Source organism: Bufo gargarizans, chromosome 3 (assembly GCF_014858855.1).
Source record: "Bufo gargarizans isolate SCDJY-AF-19 chromosome 3, ASM1485885v1, whole genome shotgun sequence".
Classification (NCBI taxonomy): Eukaryota; Metazoa; Chordata; class Amphibia; order Anura; family Bufonidae; genus Bufo; species Bufo gargarizans.
In genome coordinates, this window is record NC_058082.1 from 65,848,128 (window position 1) to 65,868,420 (window position 20,293).

The following is a 20,293-nucleotide window of genomic DNA, read 5'->3' on the forward strand; positions in this document are numbered from 1 at the left end:
GGGAACCAGGCATGTAGAGTCCATCCGTTCACATTTTCTGCGTCGCACAAAGACACGGTGGTTGGAACCAAAGATCTCAAATTTGGACTCATCAGACCAAAGCACAGATTTCCACTGGTCTAATGTCCATTCCTTGTGTTCTTTAGCCCAAACAAGTCTCTTCTGCTTGTTGCCTGTCCTTAGCCATGGTTTCCTAGCAGATATTCTACCATGAAGGCCTGATTCACACAGTCTCCTCTTAACAGTTGTTCTAGAGATATGTCTGCTGCTAGAACTCTGTGTGGCATTGACCTGGTCTCTAATCTGAGCTGCTGTTAACCTGCGATTTCTGAGGCTGGTGACTCGGATGAACTTATCCTCCGCAGCAGAGGTGACTCTTGGTTTTCCTTTCCTGTGGAGGTCCGCATATGAGCCAGTTTCTTTGTAGTGCTTGATTGTGTTTGTGACTGCACTTGGGGACACTTTCAAAGTTTTCCCAATTTTTCGGACTGACTGACCTTCATTTCTTAAAGTAATGATGGCCACACGTTTTTCTTTACTAAGCTGCTTTTTTCTTGCCATAATACAAATTCTAACAGTCTATTCAGTAGGACTATCAGCTGTGTATCCACCTGACTTCTCCACAACGCAACTGATGGTCCCAACCCCATTTATAAGGCAAGAAATCCCACTTATTAAACCTTACAGGGCACACCTGTGAAGTGAAAACCATTTCAGGTGACTACCTCTTGATGCTCATCAAGAGAATGCCAAGAGTGTGCAAAGCAGTAAATAAAGCAAAAGGTGGCTACTTTGAAGAACCTAGAATATGACATATTTTCAGTTGTTTCACACTTTTTTGTTATGTATATAATTCCACATGTGTTAATTCATAGTGTTGATGCCTTAAGTGTGAATCTACAATTTTCATAGTCATGAAAATAAAGAAAACTCTTTGAATGAGAAGGTGTGTCCAAACTTTTGGTCTGTACTGTATATTACCATTCCTACACCCTGTTACTGTCTCTAATGGGCTAACATAAATGCCATCTTATGTATTTCTGTCCAGATCCTCCACATCGTGCAGTAATATTATTACTATGCAACTGTTATTACATGTAATTTGCCTGGTTCACCAGCAGGTGGCAGTACAAATAGCAGAGCTATAGTTGGAGAGAATGGAGCTTGCCATTCTATTCTCGCCCCTTTGGGCAAAAGTGGGCGAGTCCTGCTTCCTGCTGGAAGGGTGGGGCAGCAGTCAGAGAGAGAGTTAGTGCGAGTTTGGACAGGAGGAGAGGAGCAAGGTGGGGCGAGCTCAGGCATGCCTACGCCAGCCAGAGCACCATAAGCTCTGCTGCCCATGAAGAAAGATGTCTGGAAGCCATAGGGGCCAGAGGAATAGTTATTCGGCCACCATAAGAGAATCAGCAAGAGGAAGAGTTCTTCGGCTGAAGATAAGTTTTACTGAGTGTCAGGAGGGGAATAACAGTCGACTGCACCCTATCCAAAGATATCAGAGCAGATCATGAGTACAGAAACCAGACTTAAGCAGAATTTAGCACAGCATAAAGAGAGAGAAAAAAGTTATTGAACAAGCCTGTCAGTACAGCAGAGAAAGAGAAAAAGCAGAGTTGAGTTTGCCTGCCAGTTTATGCTAAGGCCTGCTGTAACCAAGACAAAGCCTGCCAATCGTTTAGATGAACGTTTATTCAAGTAAAACTGCCATTTAATTTCACCACAAGGTCTGAACTCAAGTTATTTTTCCTTCATCCCTCAATTATTCCCCCTTTTTTTTGCTTCAGAGCCAAAGCCTGGGGTCCATCAGTATCCAGGTAGAAGCACAGTGACACATAAAGAGACATTTAGGCCACACAACACCACTCGGCATTCCTACTACACCTGGGATACTTTAGAGGCCCTGGGGATGGCACATTGCAGCTACAGTGCACTGCGGGCTTAATTAAGGTGGTGCAGTCTCCTAGGCAATAAAACAACAACATGTCAACGAGTGCCATTATTATTTCAATTTTTATCAAAGACAACAGTTTGCACATACTTTAAATAGGTTATTATCTGATTATTATCAAGGTTATATATTCACATACATTTATCATAGTAACATAGTTTATAAGGCCGAAAAAAGACATCTAGTTCAGTTTCTTATCCTGCAAGTTGTCAGACCACTAAATGTATGTAGATCTAGACTCAAGGCCCCAAAATGAATCCATGATTCAGATCAGATTAAAAAAAAAAAGTCAGACCCCACACCAGACTCTAAATTTAATTTAGGCCATATACCAAACCAAAAAATTCTAGTAGCCCGCTTCTCTACCCTGTCTGTTTCATCCCCAACAAAAAGTAACTGCAAAACTGTAACATTTAAAAGTTTACAAGAATGGCCCAAAAGGTGTTTTGCCTCTGCTAGAGGCCACTATATCAAGTTAGGTGGTGGAGGTCCTGTGGGTCACAAGTCATTGAAAGTGGATCATTAGCTCTTAAGGAGAACTTTTGAGCATGACAATATCTGTGGACGTATGACTATTTGTATAAAGTTGTCTTCCCTTATTTTCCTCTGTTTTAGGTAATGTAAAATGGAAAATGCTTTCTTGGAACTATATGAAGAAGTTAGAAAGCTGCAAATTATATGCTCAAAACAGGCTGACCTTCTGCAAGAGTTGCTCTCAAAAAAAGACCATGTTACAGGTAAGACAATGGAAACGTCAAGAGCTGCTGGTAGAGATTTATTATTACTATCTTAAATTCAGACAGAGTAAAACTACATCATGCAGCAAATTTTAACAATGGCTCACAGATCGATTTTGCTCATTTTGCTAGATAAGTTAGATAGTTTTCTATTCCTTATGTTGCCACACAGTTGGCCTACTTTACACCAATATTTAGCAATGCAATTTGCTGCACTTTAAGACGTCTCTAAACCATTCCCCTTTCTTAGACATTTTCAGAACTGTCATGTGAGAGGCATAAAGGGGGGAATGTATCATTTGCCAGTTTTCTGGCATAAAAAACTAACACACCTCTTTTCAAATGCCATTGCACCTGAATCTAGATGCAAGTGGCATTTCTACACCACCCATGCCACTTTCCAAGAAGCAAGCCTGGTGAAGGCCTGCACCTCACCATAAATTAGGTCCATCCTCCAGCAGCGCTGGTCTGTGATAAATTTTGGTGTTTTCTAATAAACTGTTAGAACCTTTTCATAGTCTCCCATACCACACCATCCACCCACTGTAGCCTGGGCTTGCTGCCAATTCATTTTTATTTGTGATATTCTCATATTATGTGCTGCAGCTTAGTAAATCCATTAGCTGAGAAATAGGGATGGCGTATGCCCTACGTGACTCATGTAATATGCCACAGTCACTGCACTACTAGGCATGCATGATATGACAGAATAGCGGGTGCCGATAGTAAAATCTCTATCACTAATACGTGGCCACCACACTCATGTTTCACATTCTTTTCTTACACTCAGTTGGCTAGGGTATTTTTGCCTAATTAGGAATCATTGGGTTGTCGTCGTTGCATTTAGATTTACATTTTACATTCAAGAAACTTGTTTTTGTTTTGTTTTTCTTCTAACTTTTGCATAGACAGTGATCAATTATTATCGAAAAAGCTTAATAAATCTTCCACAAGTCATGTATGCCAGTTTTGAGGCACATATTGAGACAGAATTCTGGAGCATTTAGCTTGTAAATCCCCCAATATGTTGTTTCCATTGATTAATTCTAATCCTTAAAGGGGTTTATCGTTCCTTTTATATTGATGGCCTATGTGATGCACCCCTACCTATCAGCTGCAGTAGCTTAGGCTCAGATGGTAGGACTTAACAGCTCTGCAACATTTACTAGCTGCATCCACTACACACACTGGACGGACCTGTAGTTCCAGCAAACTACTGTCCAGCTGTTACGGGGCGCCGAAGGCATACTCGGTCTCCCATCAGCCGCAGACCTGCTGCTTAGCTTCGGGAGCAAGGATCTGTGTTTGGCCTCGTTCCCAGGGCGGCTTTGCTAGCTGGGAGGCTCCCTGCTCCTAGGTCTGCCTTGAGCGCTGAGCTGATCACTCGGTGCTCGACTTGTCTGTCTGTCGGTCATGTGACGCTGGCCACGTCACATGACCCTCACTCCCCACTATAAATACAGACGGCCTGCTGACTACAGGTTGCCTGTTATTTTAGTCTCTTAGGCTGTGTGTATTGTTAGCTACTCTATTGATTGACCTCTGGAATTTGACCTTGACCGTTTTCTGACCTCCCTTTGCCTGCTCCCTTGGTTTTTTTTTTTTTTTTTTTTTTGTAAATTCTTTATTTTCAAGAATTTTCATAGTAAAGATAACAAAGGTACATGTCATAACAGTGATACATATATCTTCAGTCATTGTTACATCACAGTTTCCAATAAAAAGCAGCAACCTCTCATAAAAAGACAAATATTCCAAGTAAGGACTACTTCCAAAAGGAATGTAATTGGAGTAGCAATCTACCCATAGACCTTAATTAGGTATAATACCAATGCATAAAATCAGGTGTTTCTAAAGCATAAATGCACTATGCAAAGGTTGTCACTAATGAGGCTACCAGAAGATACATGCATCATATCTTAAAGTATATAAGAGGGCTATCGAAAATATAATATAACACAAACATAATACAGAAATACAAATAGAAATGGGTCCATATGTAGCAATCGAAACCTTCCGAATTGTGAGTTACCAATACTTCAACATTCTCCTGGAAGGAAGTTTCATGGGAAGGGTAACTAGAATAATTCTGTGTACAAGCATGGGTCACTCATAGCCAGACTATAAATAGGGATTTCCTAATATAACCTAGTCTGTTCCAAATAAAAAGGTAAAAGAAAAAGAAGGAGAACAGAGTCAAAGACTTGAGTGGGAGTAAGAGGGTAGACCCCCAGGATCATCAGGCGGTAACCTGTCTGCGCGTTAATGCAGTTAAGTACATTCTATATATTTATTTATTTCTTATAAAAATCTAGCCATGGTTGCCACGTTGTTAAAAAGGATGTCCTGCTTCCCCTATCCCACCCTGCTAATTCCTCCATTAAACAGATTTGGTGGACCTTGTCAATCCATTCCTTCAAAGTGGGGGGTTCCACCTCTCTCCATTTGGTTGGTATAATATATTTTGCAGCCACAAGTAAATGTGTTATCAAGCAGTTGGTTTTGGGCCTAAAATCTTTCTGCGGTTTCCAAAGTAAAATCAGCTCAGGCGTAAGAGTGAGGGATTTTTTGCAAATTTTCCTAATCGTGTCTTCAACACCTTTCCAAAACATTTTAAGTTTATCACATAGCCACCATATGTGGGTCATAGTTCCAGGTTCAGCCATACATCTCCAGCATTCGTCTGTGGGAACAAGGCCTATTCCATGAAGAAAGCTAGGGGTCCTATACCACCTTGAAATGATCTTATACGAATTTTCTTGTATACGTATACACTTGGAGAATCCGTGTGAGTGTCTAAGAACAAATTTAACATCTTCATCAGACAAGGATATCTTAAGCTCTTTTTCCCACAGACGAAGAAAATAAGGTCGCGTACTAGAGGCATTGGAAATTAGCTTAGAGTATAGTTGGGACAATATCTTGGTCCGGGGAGAAGGAAGCAAGGTATAGTTCTCTATCCAGGTTGGATCAGGGAGAGAGGAATGTAATTTCTTAAATTTCTTACAAGTAAGGGTAATGTCCATGTCTACAAGGTCTGACCTAATATGTCTGGGAATGCATCTCAATGTATTCTGAAGGAATTCAGATATGTCTGGAGCCTTACTCAGGTCAGAGACTTTAATACCGGAGAGGCTATTCCAAGCTTTGCGGTTTCCATCCACTTTGGGATAGAGAAAGTCTGGCAATACTGATAGAGGGGCCAACGGGGATAATAGGTTAGCAGAAAGGTTCAAGTCGTCTGATTTTCCACAGTATTGTAACATACAGCGGGTGATATCACCCGCTGTATGTTACAATACTGTAGAGGTTTTGATCCATAGGAGATGTAGGTTCTCTTCTCCTAACAAAGCCCTTTCAAGGTCGGCATACAAAGCTGTGTTATTGAATCTAGCTAGATCCATCCACCTTTCTAGCTGTATAGCATGTAGATAAGTTTTAATATCCGGCAGTGATAAGCCACCATCTACTTTTTTCCTAATTATAAGGGGGTAAGCCAGTCTCGATCTTTTGTGTTGCCACAGATATGTGGTAAATAGGCTTCGAATATCTGAAAGGAACTTATTTGAAAGCGGGATAGGGAGACATCTCAAGGTATATAAAATTTGAGGTAAGACATAAGAGGCCAGCAGATTTTTCCTGCCAATCCATGACAGAAAAGGGATTTTAACAGAGTTCAGAAAAGTCTTAATTTTAGAGAAAAGTGGGACATAATTGAGTCTAAAGAGGTTTTTGGGGTTTGCTGGGATCATGATGCCTAAGTGTTTAATAGCCTCCTTAGGCCACTGAAAAGAAGTATTGGATTTAATCGCTTCCATATGTTTGGCATTACCAGAGACATTTAATATCTCTGATTTATCGTAGTTGACCTTGAAGTTTGAGATTTCTCCATATTCTGATAAGATCTTTAAGATTTCTGGTATAGCTTCTTTGGGGTTCGTAATAAAAAGTAGTAAATCGTCAGCAAAGGCTGCTAAGGAATGGGTTTTTCCCTTTACCTGTAAACCTCTAATAACCCCAGAGGCGCTGATCTTATGCAGAAGCAATTCAAGGGTAAGTACAAATAACGTCGGGGACAAAGGGCACCCTTGTCTCGTCCCATTCGAAATATCAAATGGGGGAGATAATACGCCATTTACTAGAACTCTAGCTGAAGGGCCCCGGTATAATGAGAAAATGGCATCTATGAGCTCAGGCGGGAAGCCAAAGTGTCGCAGAGCCCCCCCCCATAAAAGCCCAGTTGACTCTGTCAAAGGCTTTCTCTGCATCCGTTCCTAGAAGCACTAGAGGAATATTATGTTTTTTCGCATAATAGACAGCATGAAGAGCTCTGCTAACATTATGCCCTCCTTCCCTACCTTTGACAAAGCCAACCTGTTCTTCATTAATTAATTTGGGGAGGAGCCCAGCGACACGACGGCTCAGCAGCTTAGCCCAAAGCTTTATATCCACATTGAGGGGGGATATTGGCCTATAGCTACTACATTTAGTAGGATCCTTCCCCTCTTTGGGGATTATGGAGATATGGGCCATAAGTGATTGTGGGGTGAGCGAGCCACCTTTCAATAGGTAGTTGCACAAATTTACAAAGTGTAGGACGAGAGATTTCTGGAATTTTCTATAATACGTAGCTGGGAGTCCATCTGGACCAGGGCACCTCCCAGCGGGAATACTAGCCAATGTATCTGCGACTTCATCCACCGTTATTGGTGTTAACAGAGCTTCTCTGTCAATGTCAGTTAACTTCGTAACTTGGACCGACTGGAGGAATAAATCAATTTTCTGGACTGTTTGGGTAGGTTCCTCTTGTTTTAAGTTATAAAGTTCTGAATAAAAGTTAGCAAACTCTTTGGCCACAGAAGGGGTGTTGGAAATGGTAAGCCCTCTATCATTTTTAATGTTGGATATAAACGCTTTCTCTCTTTGTCCCTTTACCATCTGAGTGAGGAGTTTAGAGCCTCTGTCGCCATGAAGATATTGTTTGAACTTAGCCACTCTAAGAGCTTTGGCCGATTTTATATTTAGCAGGTCTCTTAGTTGGAGTCTAAGTTTGGCGATATCTACGCGGTTGGCCTCTGTGGGGGAAAGCTTGTTGATATTTTCAATGGTCGAAATTTGGGCAATTATTGAATCAATTTTTGCAGTTCTTTGTTTGCGTATCCAAGCTCCTAAGGCTATGAGTTCACCTCTAATGTAGGCTTTGTGTGCCTCCCACACTATAGCTTCACTCACAGATGGAGTGGCATTAATCTCAAAATAAGTGTTGAGTTTAGTCTCTAATTTAAGTCTTTCCTGTTCGTTCTCTAAGAGGGTTTCGTTTAGCCTCCAAGACCACTCCCTGGGCGGAATACCTTTCAGTCGAATCTCTAAAGAGATCGGGGCGTGGTCTGATATCAAAATATCACCAATCGACACACGCTTAATCCTGTCCAAAATATGATTGGACAGGAATAAGTAATCTAGACGATGATACGTTTTGTGCACCGCAGAGTGAAAGGTGAAGTCCTTCCCATCAGGATGGGCTATTCTCCAAGTGTCAGATATTTGGTGCGAGGACAACATCCTCTTTAGCTTGCCCAATTGTTTATTTGTAAACTTAGAAACAGCCGAGGTAGAGTCCAGGGAGTGGTCCAGAGTCACATTTAAATCCCCCCCCAATATCAACAAACCTTCCCTGAAATCCTGTAAGGATTGTAGCATATGTATGAGCCATGGAATTTGTTTAACATTAGGAGCATATATATTTACTAGTGTGACTTTATTTCCCTGCAGCATTCCCTTAAGAAAAACATATCGTCCACTAGGGTCTATATAGTGAGCTTGTTCTATAAATGGCACATTGGCTCCAATACCTATGGAAGCTCCTCTAGAGGCAGAGGAGTGTGTACTATGATACCATTTTTTATAACGCTTAGTAAACAGATTAGGAACTCGGTTATGCCTAAAATGAGTTTCTTGTAAATAAAGAATATCTGCATTTCCCTTTTTGAGTATCTGGAAAATTTGACTCCTCTTTTGAGGAACATTTAATCCCTTAACATTAAAGGAGACTAATTTCATAGAACCCATCTTGTCGACAGTAAAATCAATTCTAGGCAATTGTTACCCATTAGACCCAGAGTAAATATCTGTCCGACCCAAAGAAAAAGGTTAACTACATGAGAACTAAACCAAAAGATTAACAAACGGTCCATCAGACCAACAATATTATTTAGTAAGTCGCTTCACTAGGGGAGAAGCGCCTAAACCACCCCTGAACAAGGGCGTGATCTAGGTAAAGAGTGAAAGGAAGGGAAGAGAGGGTACAGGTTATCTAGTTTAGATCAGCACTAGAGAAGGAGAGAGGGTGAGAGAAAAGGGGGGGGGGGTAGGGGAGGGTAACTGTTTCACACAACGCCTGCGTGAGGTCACACAGCGCAGTCAAAATGTAGACGCGCTGGCTGAAGACGACCAAACTCCCATTATGCCACGCCAATCAAATATATCGTCATCTCCAGCCAGCACGCCCCCACAAATTCCAGCGCGGAACGTGCCTGAATTAAGTCTCATTACTCCTATGGGGTAAGCTACTGAACACATGTTAGGACCGAAAATACGTTGAGATTGATGTGATATGACACACATCTCAGGTATTTATCATTGTGAGATACCAGTTCGAGGCGCAATAGCGCCTTATAGCTCTGTGTGTGTGGGTGTCTATTACATCTCTCACTAAAATCACCCAGCTAAAATCCACACATAAGTTGGGGCTTAATTAGCAACCTAACAGGGTTACCTGAGGACGTGTGAGTACAAAAAACTACCATAGCCTTGAAGAGGCAGCGTATGCGATTCCATCAGCACATGTAAACGTTGCTAGTGCAGGGACGCACTTTAACAAGTAAACGTTAGGAAGTGTAGGTAACACACTCGGAACATGCCTCCTCAAGCTGCTCGTGTATCAGATCGAGCCCGTAAAAAACGATCGGACCAACCATACACACACGGTCAGGCAAGGAATAAAGTGTCTCTAACAACAAATTCGTGTAGAAGCTCATACCAAACTCCTACGGCATAAGACGTGGACAAGACTCAAAAGGTCATCTTCTTCAAGTGTCTTTAAGTTCAGCTTGTCGTTTCTTGGCGGCAGGCGATTTAAATTTCCTGGAGATCTGCCAATCAGTCTCCGATGGCAACGGTGGTATCTTTGTTCCCCCAGCAAGTGGCAGCCAAGAAGGGATGTCCAACGGTTCTATCTTCAAGATGTTCCACACCTTTATAAGATCCGAAGGGTGACGGATGATGACTTGCTTGCCATTTATAGAAGTGTACAATCCGAAAGGAAAAAGCCATCTCAGCGGGTGTTTTTTAGCCCTTAACAAATCAGTCAATGGCTTTAGCGCACACCTTTTAGCTAAAGTGCTAGCAGCCAGATCTTGGAAGATCTGTATCTTGGAGTTCTCCAGGAGTATGTCACCCTTCTCCCTGGCTGCTCCTAGAATGGCGGCAGTGTCCAGGTAGTTAAGCAAACCACATATGATATCTCGTGGCGGGGCCTCTGCAAGGGGTTTAGGCCTGAGGGCTCTGTGAGCTCTCTCTATTATCACCGAAGCGGCTCTGTCTGGGCCAAGGATAGAGGAGAAGATTGTACCGACCGTAGTAAGTATTGCTTCGGAGGGGATCTCTTCTGGGACACCTCGTATACGGATGTTCTTCCTCCGGCTTCTGTTTTCTTGGTCCTCTAGGTGTAGAAAGGCAGAGTTCAGTTGGTCTTGCATCTCTTCTATATTTGTCTGCAGGGCGCCACTGTGTTTAGCGATCGCCGCCTGTGTCTCCTCTAATACCGCAACCCGCTGACCCGTCTGTTTAATGTCAGTTTTAATAGCCGAAAGTTCTCTCATGACGGGTTCAAAAGCTGAAGTCAGGGACTCCTTGAGAAAGGTTCTAGTAATCGGCATGGAGTCACTTCTACAGTGAGCTTCTGACATAGCGCAGGAGCCTTCGTCATCCGAGTCTTCAGTATAGCTCTGTGCTGCAGCGGCGTCCGGCGCCATCTTGGATCTACAGGCCGGAGAAGAAATCTTCTTTTTCAGATACTTGTCCATATATGACTGTCCCCTATTGTGCTTAGGGGTTCCCTGCGACTCTCTGGTTTTGTCCTTTGACGGTTTCCCCATAGTTTGGAGTGAAGGGAGCGCTGAATAAAGCCGTTAAGAGCGCTGTGGACTGGAGCACACGAGTCAAGCAGCCATTCCCTGACGCGGCTAGCTCCGCCCCCTGCTCCCTTGGTTTTGACGCTACATCTCGTATTCTGACCTCGGCTCGTTCTCAGATTTGCCACCTGCCTTCTACTTTCCCTTCCCGTGACACCAGCACTGGAGCTACTCCCGAACCGCTGGTCAGCATGGATACAGGGTGTTGGACCACTACCAATCAAAAGTTGATGGCCTATCTTGAGGATTGGCCATCAATATAAAAGGGTAGAAAAACCTTTTCAATTATAACTATGTATAGACAGTAGATGATATATTTGCGACACGTGCATTGTAACAAAGGGATTGAATTAGAAACATAGAGGATTGACGGCAGATAAAGACCACCTGGTCCATCTACAGTCATGTGTGATCCCAGGCATGTTTAAATTCACTTACTGTAGATTTCCCAACCAAATCTGCTGGAAGGTTCTTCCAAGCTTCAACCACTCTTTCAGTAAAATAATATTTCATGACCTTGCTCCTGATCTTACCCCAGCTAATTTCAGATTGTGCCCCCTTTTTCTCGTGTTTAGCTTCTTATTGAGAACACTTCCCTCTTGAACCTTATTTAAACCTTTAACATATTTAAAGGTTTCGATCATGGCACCCATTTACCGTCTCTCCTCAAGGCTATACAGATTAAGTTATTTAAGTCTCCCATGGTATGTTTTAAGACCCTCTTTACCCTTTCCTTTTTATCTATATGTTTTGAAGGTGGGGTCTCCAGAACTGGACACATTATTCCAGATGAGGGTTTCTTCTCCCCAAATGCATCATTTTACATTTGAAAACATTGAACTGCAGTTTCCTTTGTTTAGATCATTTATCAAGCAAAGCTAAATCTTTTTCCATGTTACAAAGCCCTCCAAGAATATCAAACCTAATACACACTTTTGTCTCATCTGCAAACAGGGAAACCTTACCTACCAAACCTTCTTCTATATCGCCTACAAAATATTAAAAATAATAGGATCCAGGACTGATCCTTGAGGATCAGATGTCAAAATAATATATCAGTATAGCTTTATTAAAATTGACAATATTACATAATAAATGGGATTTTTTTTTTTACAATAGATATAGTAGGCTGTAGCATTCTATAATATTATATGATGTTTGCTGCTTACTTTATAGAAGCATAAAAGAGCCAAATCATATATGAAAGAAAGTAAATAATATAGAATATACTCCTCCAGTAACTCACAGTAGCTTTGTAATATAGTTTGCAAGGCTAAAAAAAAGACATACGTCCATCCACTTCAGCCTGCTATCCTGCAAAGTTGGTCCAAAGTCAAGTATCCTAGACCAGGGATCAGCAACCTTCGGCACGCCAGCTGTTCAGAAACTACAACTCCCAGAATGCTCCAGTCATTTCTATGGGAGCTAAAAGAACAGTTCAGCATTTTTTCATGCTGGGAGTTGTAGTTTCACAGCAGTTGGAGTGCCGAAGGTCGCTGATCCCTGTCCTAGACCCATACCAGTGTAAACCCCTAACATCAATGGTCTCGTCATGTTTCATTTTTCATATTGCAGAGATGCCTGTTTCAAAACCAATCCAATGCACTGACACAGGGGACGATGTATGCTCTGAAAGTCCATTCTTTAGGCTGAAAGGTAAAGAAGACCAATGTGTCGAAGCAATCAAGACCCAGGCCGATGATGTTCCAGTGCCCTTAGAAACTGAAGAAAATCCCAGTCTGCTATTGGACATAGATGTACGGTTCCCCCCATGTGAGGACCAATATAATTTCCTGGCCAGTGTGCCTGATAAAGAAGAGACTGCTGTTGGTTTGCCGTGTGCAGAGTTCACCTCGGATGAAGTCAATTCTAACTATGCTTTGTTTATCAAAAACGACACTCCTAAATTTTTGAATATGGATAACAATGGAAGTAAAATAGCCCCTGCAGGAGTATATCTTGACTTTCTTACTCCGGTTAATATAGAACATAATTTTAGTTTATCAAATATTTATCAAGAAGATATACGTTTCCTGCAGTCAACAGACATATCGTTTGAAGCACTTTTGGAACCACATAAGAACTTTAATGAAGTTAAAGGACCGGCTCAGGTATGAATCCCATAGTGTATTTATATCTATGTATGTCTGCTCTTAAATGGACTCTGGCATCTTGGACCATCCCCATTAAGTATAATAAATGATGCATAGAATACTGGACGTTGAGTTAAAAAATTAATTATTTTTATAGTCACTCGTATTACCCGGGTGTGTTACTATAAACCGGCCATGTGATGAATAGAGGAGACGAGCCCTGGAGTTCTCTCGATTATGTCTGCACTCAGGAGTCCTCTCTATGTATTGCAAGGTTGTGTTGCATGGAGCGTGAAAGGCATGCATATTAAAGATAACAATTAGTGATTTGAGCATCCTGTATACTATGTGTCCAGTACTGTAGTTTATAGTGGTGGTCCAAGGTGCAGAGTCCCTTTAAAGAGGACCTCTCCTGATGTAACTAGAGCATCTTTTCTGAGAAGTCTCTGTCGTGTCATTACTCAGTTATTCTTGATGGAGATGTATGACTGTATAACTGGATCTACAAAGTCGGAGACTATGATGACTGATTGGACTCTCAGAGTGGTATTGGACATGTCTTCTTAAAAAGGGAATAAAAAACACGCAATAAATATAATATGAATAAATAGTAGGCGAGGAATAATCGGAAATGAAATGATTCAGAGTTTTAAAGGAGTTTGCCCATCTCGTACATAGGTAGCATATCACTAGAATATGCCACCAATGTCAGATAGGAGAAGGTCCCAGGTCCTTTCTCGGGGGCATGGCCTTTTTTCAGAGGGTATGTGTTTTCTACTGCAGTTCTCTCCTAGTAACTGTCATAGCTTCTAACAATACATGCGACTGGTGGCAGATGAAGTAGGGAAATAACTCTTAAAGAGGACCTGTTGCCTCTCTTGACATGCCTAGAGCATCTATTCTTAGGATTTTATGATGTGTCATTCCTTTATTATTCCTGCTAGAAGTTTGTAAATTAATTTTCCCAGCAGTATGCAGTAAGATGGGGGAGGGTGTCCCTGCTCAGTCTGACATTATCCAATCATGGCTGCCAGTGTCAGACTGTGTAGGGACACAACCCCAGACCCATCTGTACCCTTACTGCAGACTGCTGGAAAATCATTTACAAACTGATAGTAGAGATAATAGAGGAATGGCACATCATACAGTCATAAGAATAGATGCTCCAGAATTATTATTACATGGGCAATGCATGTAGGTACTAAGAGCCATGTCAGAAGAGGTGACACGTCCTCTTTAAAGGGGTTGGCCCATCTCACACATTGGTAGTCTATTGCTAGGATATGCCACCAATGTCAGATAGGTCCAGGTCCCTCATAGTGAACAAGGACGTACCACCCAACACAGCCACCCTCCATTCATTTCTATGGGAGTGCCGAAAATAGTAGCCCGGCTATTTCCCATAGAGATGAATGGAGAGATGGCTACGCATGTGTGGTGGGCTCTCCTTCACTTTCGGAAACACATTCTAGGGATGGCTGCAGGGTTGGGACCCACACCTATCTGACATTAGTGCCATATCCTTGCGATAGGCCACAAATGTGTGAGATGGTCCAACCCCATTAAGAGTCTACAGAATTGTATGTTCTTTCATCATTCTTTTTGCAGGAACTGATCTTGGGAACAATATAATGAGAAGTCCTGTTGAATGCATTTATAATGCTTCTCAAATACAGAGATACTATTATGACTTTGACTTTATTATGACTTTGGCAGGGAGCAGGGGCGTAACTACCATAGCAGCAGCCCATGCGACTCATATGAGGCCCAGGGCAAGAGGGGGCCCAGTTGGGATCATCTCCTCTTCTACTGGAGGTGAAATCTTGGTCAGGACTCTACCTTCTAAAGAAACAACTTTTAGCAAACGAGGCAGTGGAAAAAATGGCCCACGGGTCATTGAAAGGGGTTTAGGCAGAAAGCTTTCTGTCCTGTGTGGGGGCCTGGTTTGATCCTTGCTATGGGGCCCTACTTCTCTATGTACACCACTGGCAGGGAGTATTCTTTTTTCAGTTGTTGTTACTTTGCACATTTTGAATACTTTAGTTACTTTATACTGAACATGAGTAACACAGCATTCTGTACTGCACGGTATTCTCAAACAGTACATTTTTGCTATATTAGACTACTGAGCAGTTTGAGAAATAAAGACTACCTTTTAGGAGCAGACTGAGCTTTGGGATATTAGGGCAGCAGTGTTCAAAGGGCAGTAGCCAGAGATGGCCCACAGACCCATGGACAGGTATTAGTTATTCCTGAGACAAGTACTGCAGATAGGACTGCACATTCAGTATATTCATGGATGGGTTATTTCTACATTGAGACTTCACTCTGTATACCTTTTCCCGGACCTTTCAGTTACTGTACACGGTGGCCATAAGTCCCTAAAATAGTCTTGCAGGATGAAGTTGTACATTTGTGGACTGAATTATGTGGTTGCAGAGATTAGTTTTCAAAGCATTTCACTACAAAATAGGAATTCAAATCACATTAGCCACTTAATGTGCCTGAACGGAACATCTTAACGCCTTGCACAAAAGCATCATGATAGCTATGGTAATGGTATCCGAGCTGTCTTACATTTAGACCATTTTATACACGTAAACCAGGCATAGAACATGATGAATTAGACGAGCCTGCCGGCTCTTCCCCGCCCACGCCATGCCCACAAATTTAGACTTGGCGTAAGCCAGGCGAAGTCGCAGATAGCGGCTCAACTAACTCTTGCACCACCATCTGCACCTTAAATACGCCTAAATTAGAAGCATTTCAGTATAGTAAATGACCCCCTAAGTATTATGAAGCGTTGTGTGCTGTTAAAATATTCCACCCTTACAGTGTTGTTTCTCACTAGAGTGTCCTTTCTCTGGGCATACCCTAACGGCTGCAGCTCTTACCCAGCTACTGTCATAGCTTCGAACAGTGGATACAGTATGCGTGGTGGCAGTTGAAGGATGGAATTAATTTCCTGCGTCCACCTCAGCAATGTAACTGACATGGATGGAGAAATAAGGAAAACAACAAACAGCAGGTGGCGCTTTACAGATATAGTTTATTGAATAAGTTAGGGTACTTTCACACTTGCGGCAGGACGGATCCGACAGGCTGTTCGCCATGTCTGATCCGTCCTGCGGCTATTTCGCCGTGCCCGCGGACCGCCGCTCCGTCCCCATTGACTATAATGGGGACAGGGGCGGAGCTGTCAGGCATTTTAGTCCGGCGGCTTTCTCCATGCACCGTCGTGCTGCGCCCCCGTCCCCATTATAGTCAATGGGGACGGAGCGGCGGTCCGTGGGCACGGCGAAATAGCCGCAGGACGGATCAGACATGGTGAACAGCCTGTCAGATCCGTCCTGCCGCAAGTGTGAAAGTAGCCTTAGTGGCTATACTATATTTCACATTACATGCTGTTACAAAAATATTTAGATCCAGGTGCTGGTTTAAAAAAATGTGCTGGTGACAGTGCTGGTGTCTGAGCGTGAGCTACTGAAAGGGTGGGCATCTCTGTGTCCATCCAAGCCCTGCGCCAGACGGAGGACAGGGAGCCAGAAAACCGGACTGTCCGGCCTAAAAAACAATAATGACAGGCTGGACATGCTGAGCCTTGTAGTTCTCTGCCTTACTCTCTACCAGTACTTTCCTCTGGTGACCAATAATGACAGGCTGGACATGCTGAGTCTTGCAGTTCTCTGCTATACCATCCACCGGTGCTGTCTTTTGCTGATAAGCTCCGCCTCTGCCTAGGGTGGCCAGACGTCCAGTTTTAGGCCGGACAGTCCGGTTTTTAGACTCCTGGTCCTCCATCCAGCACAATGCCAGGACAAACAGCCAGAAGTCCTCCTTTTTTGTGGTTATCGGCGACTCTTGGCGAGGGTCACTTTAAATCACTCACAAGTCACTGTCACATGATCCGGATCAAGCGCTCAGTGCACTGGCGTCACATGCAGTGCTGCCTGCAGATTCGCCCAGTCAATTCAGGCATGGCGGAATTCGCGGGAAGTGGAAGGAAGGCAGACTGAGGAGCGCTGCCTGATGCGAGCGCAGCTGCGCTGAGCTAGTGAGGTAGTGGTGGCTTACTGGTGTCTGAAAGTGAAAGACTGTGCTGCTGTTGCTTTGGCCGGGCCGGGGAATGGATTGCTGAAACTAAAAGGGGGGAAGTCTGACTGCTGTGAAACTTGAAAGGGGGAAAATAAGTTATAAGAAAGTCTGTGAGGCTACTGGGCTGGAGCTGCTGATTTTGAAAGGGGTTACTACTGTGGGGGCTGAAAGGGATTAATAACTACTGTAAATGGGGGACTGCTGAAAGGGGTTAATAACTTCTGTGAAGGGCCTTTCCCCCGTCCCCCCGGTGGTGATGGGGGCGTGACTTCATGGAGGTGGGCGTGATTAGCATTTTGGAGCATGGCCGGTGAGGTCCTGCTTTCTGGGCTGAAGCCAGTGGCCACCCTACCTCCGCCCCTGCTGTGATCTGTCCTCGGTATGTAATCCGTGCCTTTTAAGTTACTGCTGATCCCACCCCACTAGTACATTACAGGCTGTACTCACACACGGATGCTCCACCCGCCTGGACATCCTGTGCAGTGACATTATGCACAGGCAGTGCAGTGGCAGTATGTCAAGGCAGGCTGATGTTTAAAGAGACCGTGACTCCCGCAATTTTGAAGTGAGGAAATGAGTGGACCCTCTAAGAAACAGTGGGCCCCGACACTTGCCCGGGTATGCCGGGTGCTGACACCGGCCCTGCCTACTGAGATAAGGTTTGTGCAGAGTACACAGCAGTAAGACGTTTCTCAAAAGATGGACCATGTCTTTAATAAGTGCGCCCATGGCAGCCCTGCTCAAAATGTTGGCTTTTATTGACCACTATTCTGCATAGACTTTGGTAACTGAAGTGCATTATCCTGAATAGGAGCACTAAATCAGGTTCTTTATTTGTTTAATCAGAATTTTATTTTATGGTATTGGTCTGGATGAGACAGCCTTAACAAAATATTTGAGCTACATCTAGAAAGTTATTATTTTGAACCCATTACATAAATACTTTAGTATAGATAAAACCAATCAGATTCCACCTTTCATTTTTCACAGCTCCTTTGGAAAATGAAAGGAGGAATCTGATTGGTTGCTATAGGCAACTAAGGCTACTTTCACACCAGCATTTTTGCTGGATCTGTCATGGATCAGAAAAAACCCTTCCGTCATGATAATACAACCGTCTGCATCTGTCATGAACGGATCCGGTTGTATTATGTCTTATATAGCCATTACGGATCTGTTATGAACACCATTGAAAGTCAATGGGGGACGGATCCGTTTCTATTGTGTCAGATTGTGTCAGAGAACGGATCTGTCTCTATTGACTTACATTGTGAGTCATGACGGATCCCTCTTGCTCTGCACTACATCGCGGACAGAAAAACGCTGCTTGCAGCGTTATTCTGTCCGTGATGGGGATGCAACCAAACGGAACGGAATGCATTGATGTTCATCCTTAGTTCAGTTTTGTCCCCATTGACAATGAATGGGGAGAAAACTGAAGTGTTTCCCCGCGCTATTGAGATTCTATGATGGCTCTCAATAGCGGAAAGGGAAAGAGCAGATGTGAAAGTCTGAGCCAGTTCTACTTTACACCAGTTTGATAAATCTCCCTCAATGTGTCATCAGAAAGTGACCTATTGTTTAAATTACATTTTTTATGTTAAACATTTTTTTTTAAAGAATTTTTGGTCGTTCTTTTTAATTTTCCATGTCATTACCTATATTTTAAAAAAAATCATGAAATCATACAGTTTTTGACCTGGCCACTACTGCTGGATTTACATGGCCCAATGTTCAGACCGATTATCGGGGATTCCCGACGTGCTGCAGATCAGACGATGAATGAGCGAAATGCTCACCGGGTTAAACAGTCTTTTATGCAAACACCTAAATTATTGTTTCCGGGCAGCAGATCGTGCAGTCTAAACAGCAGCTGTATGAGGACGAGCGATCACAGTAGTCATCGTTCTTTATACTGTGGAGGTGATCCTCCAATAACAAGCAGGCAAATGATGGGAAGAAATGCCTCCTTCCTGACAATCGTCTGCTCGTTGACGCGTGTGAATGCGCCTTTAGTCTAATAATAGGCGCCACTTCTTCATCTGTACAGAACACCTAACTGCAGTTACCTGCTTATCATTACATGCAGGATTACAATGACATATGACCTATACATAGATAACACACGATCCACCATTCACAATAGGTGATTGTCAAAGCTTATCTTCTCCTTAGAGTGGGTTCACACTTGCATTAGGGCATCCTGTTATCGGTTCCATTTGTAACGGACTATAACGGAATTCCCGGACGGAATGCAAAATGGAACCCTTTAAAGGAGAACTCTCAACAAAATGTTTATTCTCTGACCTGCTAGAAAGGGATGTCATGCAACTCTCTGATCTCCAACTGACACAGGACAGGAAGTCAGTTATGTTTCTAAAGATTCCTATGAGACTGAGAAACTGACTTCCTGTCCACACACAAGATGCTGTGTCAGTTGGAGAGTCTGATTGCTGGTCACATGACACAGCTGAGGATAGCTCATAAATACAGTCTCTAGTAAGAAAATTACATTCACTACAGATTAGATCATGTACCTTTCTTTCAGGTCAGAGAATAACATTTTTGGGCGGAGTTCTTCTTTGACCGCCTCCGAACCGCCTAACGCAGGATCGCAGGCGGCTCACTCAGGCACAGTCACGCATCGGCGCGTCATCTCGAGAGATGAGGTCATCTCGCGCTTACCTAGGCTGTAAAAAAGTGTCACACATGTGGTATTGCCGTACTCAGGAGAAGTTTGGCAATGTGTTTTGGGGTGTCTTTTTACATATACCCATGCTGCGTGAGAGAAATATCTCTCTAAAAGACAACTTTTCCCATTTTTTTATACAAAGTTGTCATTTGACAGAGATATTTATCTCACCAAGCATGGGCATGTGTAAAAAGACACCCCAAAACACATTCCCCAACTTCTCCTGAGTACGGCGATACCACATGTGTGACACTTTTTTGCAGCCTAGGTGGGCAAAGGGGCCCACATTCTAAAGAGCACCTTTAGGATTTCACAGGGCATTTTTTATACATTTTGATTTCAAACTACTTCTCACGCATTAGGGCCCCTAAAATGCCAGGGCAGCATAACTACCCCACAAGTGACCCCATTTTGGAAAGAAGACACCCCAAGGTATTTCATGATGGGCATAGTGAGTTCATGGAAGTTTTTATTTTTTGTCACAAGTTAGTGGAATATGAGACTTTGTAAGGAAAAAAAAAATCATCATTTTCCGCTAA

The 20,293-nt window shown here is 43.0% G+C and overlaps 1 protein-coding gene across 6 annotated transcripts in view; it reads left to right on the top strand.

Annotated features, from left to right (window-relative positions):
* The window catches only part of LOC122933321 (TRAF family member-associated NF-kappa-B activator-like), a 90,245-nt gene that overhangs the window by 19,101 nt on the left and 50,851 nt on the right, over positions 1–20,293 (top strand). For all 6 annotated transcript variants that reach the window (XM_044288258.1, XM_044288257.1, XM_044288261.1 and 3 more), the window contains 2 exons: positions 2,561–2,682; positions 12,450–12,985. In XM_044288258.1, the coding sequence (XP_044144193.1) occupies positions 2,571–2,682; positions 12,450–12,985 (648 nt within the window). In that variant the 5' untranslated portion in view covers positions 2,561–2,570. The remainder of the gene's footprint in view (positions 1–2,560; positions 2,683–12,449; positions 12,986–20,293) is intronic.